Source organism: Chenopodium quinoa, unplaced genomic scaffold (genome assembly GCF_001683475.1).
Source record: "Chenopodium quinoa cultivar QQ74 unplaced genomic scaffold, ASM168347v1, whole genome shotgun sequence".
In the NCBI taxonomy this organism is placed as follows: Eukaryota; Viridiplantae; Streptophyta; class Magnoliopsida; order Caryophyllales; family Amaranthaceae; genus Chenopodium; species Chenopodium quinoa.
The window spans coordinates 1-11,421 of record NW_018744204.1 but is presented as its reverse complement, the minus strand read 5'-3'; the positions used below and the strand labels follow the sequence as shown (position 1 = coordinate 11,421).

The 11,421-nt window shown below is 32.9% G+C and overlaps 1 protein-coding gene and 1 pseudogene across 1 annotated transcript; both read left to right on the top strand.

Annotated features, from left to right (window-relative positions):
* The first annotated feature begins 756 nt into the window (after positions 1-756).
* LOC110694041 (homeobox-leucine zipper protein ATHB-40-like) lies at positions 757-2,921 on the top strand. The gene is made up of 3 exons (XM_021871202.1): positions 757-995; positions 1,177-1,484; positions 2,531-2,921. The coding sequence occupies exons 1-3, from the start codon at positions 917-919 to the stop codon at positions 2,786-2,788; spliced, it is 645 nt and encodes a 214-aa protein (XP_021726894.1). The 5' UTR covers positions 757-916; the 3' UTR covers positions 2,789-2,921.
* Positions 2,922-8,937: 6,016 nt separating this feature from the next.
* Positions 8,938-11,020, top strand: LOC110694042 (annotated as a pseudogene).
* The last annotated feature ends 401 nt before the right edge of the window (positions 11,021-11,421 follow it).

The window sequence follows — 11,421 nt, the reverse complement described above, 5'->3', positions numbered from 1 at the left end:
TCTAGAATGATATTCGACTCAAGTAGTCACTAAAATCAGTATATATAGAGTATAAAAGTGCAAATAGCCTAAGGACATTTGATTAATCACTATCAAAGTATAAGTAAAAAATTAGATCATCCAACCAATATCTTTCACGTTCAACACATCCACAGATCCACCTAGGAAGCACTCCGTACAATTGTATATACATTTGACACATTTAAATTATTCCAATGTTAAACTTGCACTAGTTTCACACATTCATGTAACTATACCAAACATTTTTTTTGGTTTATACAAGAGAATACATGTCCATATTCATAAATTTCATATGTGCTCCCTCAATCAGTAACTTCAACTACTTATTTCATAGTTCACGTCTCACCAACTGAGGAAGTTAGTTAATTAATTACTACTTATCATGTACCCTTCTTTAGAAAAAAAAAAAAAAGAACCAAAAAAAATAAAATAACATACATGCATTGCACCAATAAAAATGTTAATTTCTCCAACTTTAAGACCCAATACTAACCTTTATTTCTAGAATATATATAGTACTACCTCCGATTATTTTTATATGCAACTTTGGAATATTTTATATCTCATAAATAATACTCCAAAGTTGCATATAAAAATAATCGAAGGTAGTATATAAGCGCCCATATATTAAACATTGTAGTAAAAATATAATATTGAATTTTTAATATTATAGTACTAAATTCCCAAATTACCCTTGGTCCACCCTTTATAAAGGAAGTCACCCCATCCCATCCTTTATCCACATGCACTTCCTTCTTCTCTTCGGCTTCCTTTCACTCAAAACTTGTAAGAAAACACCCAGAAAAACTAAGTGAGAATTTCAAAGAATTGATTTTGTCAAGCAAAGCTAAAATAGCAACAAGCTTATTAAGCATATATACAATTAAAAAAAACCATGCAAGGTGAAGATAATCTGGTTGGTTTAATCCCTCAACTCTACTCTGGTGTATACAATCAAATGGCTCCGCAACAAGGTACTCCCTCTGTCCAGAATTAGTCGCACCACTTTATTTATTTATTCGTTATACACGATTATATACTATAAGTAAATTAAAGTTCCATGTTTTTGGGTCTACGTACCATTATATTTATTTGATGTATATATGATTAAGTGATTAATTATAATGAGATCATATTTTTTTTATAAACTTGTAGGAGATCCTCCAAAACGACGTCGGAGGAGAAAGAACAAGGGTGATGGAAGCAGTTTGGCTGCCAAGAAGAGGAAGCTTAGTGAAGAGCAAGTGAATATGTTGGAGATGAGCTTTGGTTGTGAGCACAAACTCGAGTCCGAACGAAAGGACCGGCTTGCTTCGGAGCTGAATTTGGATCCGAGGCAAGTTGCGGTTTGGTTTCAAAACCGAAGGGCTCGATGGAAGAACAAGAAGCTCGAGCACGAATACTCCAAGTTGAAAAATGAACATGAGAAGACTATTGTAGAGAAGTGTCGTCTTGAAACTGAGGTATAGTATAGTCGTATTGTAGATATCTAAATTTTAAGCTTATAATACCTTCTATGATTTTCATAAAATCACTTGAATTGTACGGAGTAGATTATAACATCAAATGAATACGAAATATATCAAAATGAATAAATTTCATAAGTAAGATTTAATGATTCTTATATCATACTGGAAACAAATTTAAGTATCTTTTTATTCTTATTTTGGATTTATTTGCAAATTACTTATAAAAAATTTCATCACCAATTTCAAACATATTTATCCATTTATGTTGAATTTTTTTTTGTTTACTCATGTCTCAATCACTTTTTTTTAAAAGGAAATAGATAAGAACAAATTGACATATAGGAAGACCTATTATTACAAGAAAGTGACCAAAATTGAAAACAAGATGTAAGATTTGTAAGGCAAAAAGTATAATGAAAAAGATTTTATGGAAGAAAAATAAATTATAATCAAATATTTGGTACTTAGTAAGGGGATTAGACTGCCATTGCCACCCAGATGTACAACAAAAAACATAGAGTTCATAAAGTCCGTACAAAAAACTTGAAATTGTTTTTAAGGTTGGGTACTACTAGACACATTCATCAACTGTTGGAGCATATGAGCTTGCTTTTGGCTATACATGTGACATCTTCCACGTGTACCCCCTTCAAACCATGAAATACCTTATTATATGACCATATAATGATATAATATATAGTCACGAAACATCTAGGCAGATGAAATACCATATAATATATATATGGAGTACTATGTATATAGTACTACCAATCACTAAGTTTATAAAGACATTTTTGTACTACTCTATGTTAACAAACTCTCTTTGTGTTTGAACTTTTTTGTGCTATATCATTTATCCCTTTTCTAGATTTAGCCCTCATGTATGTGGTACATACATGAAAATCGATGAGCTACTTGACCAACATAAAAAGTTTAGCATAGTATGATAATATGAAAATCTTATTATGTTTTTGAATGATTTAGTTTGTACGTGTTTATCAGTTGTGTGACTTATGTGTAAAAGTACTTTTTGTATATAGGTGTTAAGCCTTAAAGAGCAATTAAGTAATGCGCAGAAGGAAATGCAAAAACAAGTAGATAGGTCATCAACTTCATCATCAGCTATATCAAGCAACAGCCCTAGCTCTTCTTTAACAATGGATCAACATCCTAATGTGGTAGACCCTCAACTTCTTGAGGAACAATTTGGAATAGGAGGGTGTTTTGACAGCATGTTTTACGTCCCAGATACTAATTATGGCGCTAGCATGGATTGGGCTGCTGGTCTCTACATGTGAATTAAGTTTAATTAATTAGAATAATTAATATATAATTAGGGAGGAGTTGGATATATATAAATTAATCATCTATAAATTGTAAATTATATTTATTATTATATTCACTAATCTAATTGTAATATTTTGCTTTTTAGGGCATTTTATGTTCAAACTATGTAATGGAATATATTAAGTGTTTCTCTCAATCCATGTTTAATTTCGTTTAATTTTTCTCATTTTTGTTTGTAGAAATAAATTAAAGTATAATGGTCAATGATTATGCAACGGTATTAGATTACAAATTGATACAATATTACAGTCTACAAACTTTTACCACTTAAACTAAGTGAGGTCAATACATTAGTATCGGTTGGTCTTTGACAAAGTAAAAAATTGTAAATAAATATATAAATAAAATAATAAAAAGGTGTAAAATGTCAAACCTAATGTCATGCATGACGACTTCATAGGTCAACTTTCTAGACAAATACGAAGTATGTAATTAGTAGTGCAAGCTCATTAGATTTACCTATAATAAACATATTGTTACAATGTTACAAACAATATTATTACTAAAACTCTTGGATCCTACCCAGTTAGGTCTATGTCTACTCCTTCAAATTACCCGTTTTAAAAACATAAACTCTCTCAAGGAAACAAGCTTGTATAGAATAATTTTTAATATTCTCTATAATTTTTATTATTTCGAAATTGTTAACCACTATAGAAAAAAAAAAAAGATAAGGAAACACAACATTTCTCATGTTTTAATGACATGTGTTTATACTCTTCTCTCTTTTCTCTCTTCTCTCTTTTAGGATTTTAGTATTCTTGACCGTTTAGGCTAGAAATAGTCTAATTTCTTTGAAACCCCTTTTTCTTTGATTTAATTTAGTTATTTATTTTGTTTTGCTTTGTTTTGCTCTCTCCATTTGTGAGAGTCTGTCCCAATTATTTGGTTTTTCCCAATTTTTTAGAATTTTGATTCTCAACTATGGATGATAATTCTATTTTTAGGGTTTCAATAATAACTGAGAAGATCATTTGGATTCATATGGGCTTGAGGTTTATGGTCAATTCTATGATCAAAACATCAGCGCAGATTGCGAAGGTCTCTACTTGGAAAGATGCGAAAACATCAAAATCACTGCTTGCGTCAAGCTTTAAAGCGGTGGAGTACTTGGAGTGTAAGCTATGTCAGATATGCAAAATAGTTATGATTTTTGATTGTAAAAGTTATGTTATTTTCTCTAAATTTATGGTTTACAAATCTTTATTATAATTATAGATGTCGTATGACTATTTATTAATGATAATATTCTTATTCCTTAAAAAAAAAAAGGTGACATTTGTTTATAACGTGTATTTATAATAGGCGTAAACTACGTAGTATTATAATACTCTCTCCGTTTTTAAATACACTTGCTCCACTTTTCATTTTCGGTCGATTTTAAATACTAGCTCCATTTCCTTATTTGAAAAGTTTTTACAATATTTAATTCATTTCTCTCAACTAGTGGACCCACCATAAATCATAATTTATTAATGGAAATTTTACATGGTGGCCTCAAGGATATAAAAATTCTACATGGGAGACAATGTTTTTTTGCATTCTCTTAAGTGGCACTCTAGATTTTCATAATTAAGTATAGTGACCTTTTTTTGATTTTTTGGCTAACCATTAGTTTTATACTAAACAACTAACTAACCCCCTTCCAGCCATCAAACCTACCACCCTCATTGCCGCCAGCCACCAAACCCCCCCACTCTCACTGCGCCAGCCATACCCATACACGCCCATCGCCACTGCCCCCTCCCTAGCCTTACACCACCGCCAGCCCCCAACCTTGCCATACCCCACCGCAGCCCCGAGCCAAACTTACCCATCGCTAGCTCCAACCTAATTTTACCACCCCAATCACGAAAACCATCCCCTTTTTTCCTCAGCCACCATTCGAAACCCAAAACCCTAGCCACCACCCTCAAACCCCAACCCAGCCATCGTACGACATCAAAACCCTAGCCACAAAAATTGTGAAAAGTCCGGCTGCCCCTACCCTACAACCTCCAAAAGGCCGGCGCTAGGGTTTGAGTGTGAGGAGGGGCAGTCGGACTTTTCCGGCAACTTTTAGGGGTTTTCGATTGGTGGGGGCTGAGGTTACGATGGTTAGGGAAGGGGAAGAGAGGGAGGTCAGGGTGGTGCTTGCGCCAAGGGAGGGGGGTCTGGGCACGCCAGCACCGAGGGAGGGGTTTGGTCGCGCCAACGACGTAGGCAGTGGATTTGGCAGGTGGCTGTTGGATGGTGGTTTTTTTATTTTTTTTTAATAAATTTTTTTAAATTACTTATGGTTAACCAAAAATTAAAAAAGTTAGCCAAAAAAATCAAAAATTGGGCACTATGCTTAATTTTTCAAAACCTTGGTGCCACTTAAGAGAGTTGGAAAAAAGTTCATCTTCCACGTAGAAAAACTGAGTCGTTGAAGCCACCATGTAGAATTTCCCTTAATTAATTTCATATTCTCTCTTCTCCAATTCTCTCAACTACTTTTGCTTTTTACAATTTTTTATTCTTCTACCTACCCCACTACCTCTATATTTTATTACTTTCTCCAATTTCTCCTAAAACTTTGCGCATGAAAAAATGGGGCAAGTTTTATTTGATTAAAGACTATCTCTACCCTAAACGAAATTCTGAGTAATATAAGCACAACCCAGGTATTTGGGCTTCCTTAAGCTCTATTGGACTGTTTTGTTTAAGAAAGCACAGCTTAAAAAATCTTAAAAGAAGCCAAGGATACTATATCATTTGGATCATTAACCCATTAAAATAAGCCCAATTTCATGAGGTACAAAGTCTCATCCAGTGGAGTGGGCTTCTAATGCAATTGAGGCGCAGTAACCCAAGTAGACCTTCTAATCATTCTCCCTTACTTATCCTCATCCTTGCCCCACACGGCCAGTAGAGCTGAACAAAAACTCGTTTTCGTGTTTGATCTCTTGTTCTTTTCTTATTATTCATATGATCTATCAAAAGCTTGTAAAATGTAATTGCATAATTTGACCACTATATTGGTTTCGTGTTATGTCGTGTTGACTTTGTGTTTTCTCCCAGTAATTTCGTGTTCGTGTCGTGTTGACTCCGTATTTTTTTTCAATAATTATGTGTTCGTGTCGTGCCGGTTTCGGTTGTGTTGTGGTAAAGATTGCCTTCTCTATTCACTACTCCATAATAATTAATTAAAAACATCATCGCCTCCACTACCCAGTATTCACATCCGCCTAATAGCCACGCACTTTACTCGCTCGCTACATTAACTTTGTATGGAGTGTTCAAAGATCTACGAGGAAGCCCTAGTTTATCATCATGATAAAAAAAATTTGCTTATCTAGTGACATTTTGTTAATAAAATCAACAAAAAATTGTAGTAAGCATGACATTTTCATATATAAATCAACATTTATGACCTATATTTAATAAAAGTTGTTGATTAATTTACAAAAATGTCACTAGTTAGATAATTTATTTTTTTTGTTTATTAATTATGATGGTACTTGTATTTTCCCAAGATCTATATAAAAGAGTTCATGTACAAAATACTTACAAAGTTAATACTCCCTCCATTTCTTTTTATTTGCAACAAATTAAAGAGTTATTATTTGTGAGACATAAAAAATTTCTTTATTGCAAATACTAGTAATAAGAAACGAAGATAGTATATAACTTTACAGTATTCTAATACCTTTAGTTTTAGACTTTCATACTGCACGTTTTGCTAAGTGTTTTTCCCTTATTTAATTAGGTATTTTTTATAAGACAATCAAATGTAACAAAACCAGTTGTTCAATTTGACTATATCCCATATTATGCTCTACTAATAACTTTTTTGGAATTTAGGTCACAATCCTTCACGAATTTTACATGACCTGCCCCTTTATGCTAAGCGAAGGGTGTGCTCTCTACCCGTCTCTTTCTATTTCTCAAGAAGGTAATTAATAAGTGATCCCCTAAATATTCTGGCTTATGATGTATTATGGTCCTTGCATTAGTATAATTGATTGAGTCTCTTTTGGCCCTTATTATCCGTCCAAGTGACTAATTTGACAAATTTCAAATATTTTACATTACCAAAATAGCAATACCAATGCCCTGGGTTTACATGACTACCAGTACCAACACCCCCACTCCCAAAGGACAGAGTGAGCTTGAGAGGTTACGGCTCAATAGGGCTATCTCCTTACCTACAAGAAAATTATATTCATATGCATGATAAAATGACTAAATTTTTTAGCAAAACCTAATTTTTCTGTATTAATTGAGAACATGTATGTAATAGTGCAATACGACATGGTTCATTATTGGAATAAACTCACTGTGTTGACATTTGAGTTCATGACAAAGCCTTATACAATAATGACGGATGTGGGGTTGATATTTATATCTCTAATATGTTGCACAAAATTAATCATAATGACGCAATATTTAATAATTAAAATATAGTTATTCATATAATAAAAATAACTTATAGGCCTGGCTTGGTCCCGGTGAAAGATGCCCATTCTGTTATACAATTCTAGTACTCCTTAGCACATAAACACTTGTAATAAAAACCCTTCTAAATTTCTAATGTATTTATGTATGTATTGTATAGATTAATAGATAGATGCGCATGCATATTCTTAACAAAGCTATAATATTTTTCTCTAAGTTTGATTTGCACTCTTTACTAGCTTTCTCATAGAATATATAAAGCGTTCCATTTTCCTCAATTATAAACTATTATTGTTTTGTCGTCTAGCCCTCTTTTTAGTTTTTTATAATATAAAAATGTAAATCCGCAATTTCCTACTCTAATTTTCTATGTTTTATCAGTGTTATGACTAGCTAATCAAGATAAACACAGACAAAGCTACTGCTTGTAATTTAGTTATAATGAAATAGGCAACACATAAGCTTTGAACAGGCAAAGATAGATGTAGAAAATATCCGATTATATATGCATTAAATAATTCTCAATTAAAGCTCTATAAAATTAGCTAAGTATAAGATTAACGAAATCATCTTCAGGTTGACTTTTGTAGTTCATTTCTTTTTGTGATCGACTCCAATTAAATAAAAATCAAAAATCAAAAATTTTAAAAAAAATTGGTGATCAACAATGGGATTTCTTAGAATTGTTCATGGTGGCTCTAATGCCGGTGTTGAAGACGCTGCTGTTAACAGCAGTAGGGGTAGTTCTTGCCATGGATCGAATAAATCTGCTGGGTTCAACAGCAAGACATAATTTGAACAATGTAAGTACACATACATATAAGTCATATATACATACAATTATGATCATGCTATCAAATTTTTCATTTGGTTCATATTTTGTACATTTTTGCTTTAATTGATTTACCAAGAAAAATATGCATATTGATGATATATTCCAACTTAGCTTTGATATATATACACATACTTGAACTTTATTTTTTATTCATTCTGAACTCTATGTTGTTAATATAAAGATAAAATACATAGTTGTGGATGTAATGCACGCGTCTTTATTTTGTATGAGTTGGGTTCATAACAGATTAGAAAGTGTTAAGGTTCCTAACGTTTTCTTATTTTTCTCTTACCTATTTTTTTTTTAAAAATAAAAATAAAAATAAAGATTACAAAGTGTTACGATTTACAATGTTAATGAGATTCAATCTCATGTTTAAAATGCCCTGTGACCGCCCAATGATTTTGAATTACAAACCAAAACTTGTACGCATGTCCTAGACTTGGCCAAGGAAGCAAGTCTAATTCAACATAGAATATATACTTGGGCAATCCTCCTTTCAATTCGAAAAAAATAATTATTATTGATCAAAATTGTTTACATAAGACGGAGTACTATTACATATTCAGATGGTGTTTATTACTGATGAAAATATGTATCATTTACCTTCCTCTATAACTAATGAAAGGAATTTTTCTATGACAACAGATGGTGTTTTATGTATTCAGCCCTGTCTTATGGGCGCCTATCTTGCAAAAAAGTTACATTGGATGTTATGATGAACAATGTGAGTAACCCAAGTTGGTATAGTAATGCAAAAAATTTATTCATTCCATATGATGTCGCGCTTAATTAATTAATTACATAGTCTAATTTAATTTTATGTACTTGTAATTGTAGGTGGTTCATGCCAATTAACATTTTGATCACGTTTATAATCGGATCAGTTCTTGGATGGATACTTGTTAAGATCACTAAAGCACCCCGTGATTTGAAAGGCCTTGTTATCGGATGTTGTGCTGCAGGTATATTTTACGCGCTATCTTATAACCGAAAATAATAATGCTATATGTCTAATTTTTCATGTTGACATAAAATGTTATCAACATCCAAATTATGTTAATAATCAGTCAATTTAATATAATCTTTTACGTACCTTTTATAAAGTCTTACATTCAATTTGTTTATACAAAATTGAATAAACAGGGAACTTGGGGAACTTGCTTCTTATAGTCATCCAGCAATATGCAATGAGCCAAATAACCCTTTGGTGAATACTCAGTTTGCATGACTGATGGAGCAGCTTATGTTTCGGTTTCTATGGCGGTATTGCTTCACCATACTTATCTCAGTGACACTTATTAAGGATGTTGTATGTAATGTACAACTTTTAACAAAAATGTGCATGTTTTTCTAGGTAGGAGCCATCTATATATGGTCTTATGTGTATGTTATCATGAAAGTATCAGCTGAGAAGAGCACTCGCGGTGAGAGATTAGATACTCATCACTCTGTAGTCAGTGTAAGGCCTTCTGTTGCAACTTCTGATAGCAAAGAACCGTTACTAATCTCTAAGGTAATTTGATCATTGTATTTAGACTACTTACTGATAATCCTTGTTATGTAAATCAAGAAATTAATAATTAGCCTCGTGTTTGATTTTTACAGGTAGGAGGCACTGTGTCTATGTTGGAAAAGATCAAGACGGGTGCATTTGGTTTAGTCCGAAGAATCAGGGGTATCAACTTGCAACATTTATTCGCGCCTACAACTATCGGATCTGTATTTTCTAAACTCTGATTAATATTTTTGATCCTATATTCCTATATAGTATATACTCTTGCATCTTATGGACGGACTTGAATTAATTAAAGTATATGTTCATTCATGATCCCGACCAATTTCTATTTTGTAAATGACAAATTACACGAATGGTCTATTTCTGATGTCTCAATGTATCATTGAACAGGACTACAGATGATCTAGTAATCCTAGGCCATGTAACATTTTCTCAGTCGATGACTGATGCATATATCTCAGACAATTTAATCTTTTTTTGATCTTAACATAAGTAGTATTCTTCCAACTAACAATATTTGTACGTAGGTTATCGGATTTGTCGTTGGAGTAGTCCCTCTACTAAAGATGTTGCTGGTTGGTAACAGTGCTCCTCTTCGAATTATATTCAGTGCTTCTGAAATACTGGGGTATGAATTCTTGCTAATTAACTTTCTTCACATAAATGTACGAAATTTATTCCCTAATTTTCTGTTTTTTTTTTTTTTTTTTTTTTGTTGTTGTTTGGGGGTCTTTAGAGGAGCAACTGTACCCTGTGTTACACTAATAGTTGGAGCGAACCTTGTAAAAGGTAATTATACAATTTACAGTAACGAAGTTACATAATTGCTGGTTTAGCTCGCTCTTTAAATTAAGTTGCCTAGGTACAAAATCATGATTCTGTGCTTGTTTCAGGATTAAGAAGATCAGGATAAGTGCATCAGTAATCGTAGGGATAATAGTGGTGCGTTACATTGCATTGCCTTTGATTGGCATCGTCGTTGTTAGAGGTGCTCACCACTTTGGTTGGGTAGGATCCAACCCGTTGTTCCAATTTGTTCTCATGCTTCAATTCGCTCTGCCACCAGCAATGTCTATAGGTATGTTTTTCGTAGCAACTTAATCCATTCTAAGGCCCTATTCTCTTCAACATACTTAATTTACCAAAAATCAAATGATGTGAAGAGGAACTTAACAAATAACGTGTTTTATGTGTAACGATGGTAGAAGAACTAACATGAGCGCGCCAAACAGGTACAATAAGCCAACTCTTTGAGTCGGGTGAAGGCGAATGCTCAGTTGTTATGCTATGGACGTATGCTATGTCGGCGTTAGCCCTTACTCTTTGGTCCACACTGTTTATGTGGCTGGTGTTATAGGTTATGTATCTCTTTGCATTGATGTATAAGTGAATTATTCACTCATATCACACAACATTTGATATATATTGAGAAATTGTAATCAATGATCAAATTATGGAGGCTGTAAATTTCTGCCAAGATGGCTGAAGAAATTGATTATGTGTGCCATCATATTACGGTACCCTACTAAGTTGTAATGGGGTCTAAACATGATGTAAGCTGAAATTGCAAAATTAGAAATTGGATGTGTTCAAGTTTGTTATGGTAAATTGCTTGGAACATCCTTTTCTACATCTGTAAACTTGGTTTCAAGTACTACCTTCCGTTACCTAAATACTCGTAAAAGGAATTCTGATTCAAATCTTCAACACAACAAAAATATTGAAATACAATGACAAAAAAATAACCCTCAATCTCTAAAAGTTATTCATGTTTGAATGGTGAGAGGTCTAAGCAAAACTTTTTCGAGATA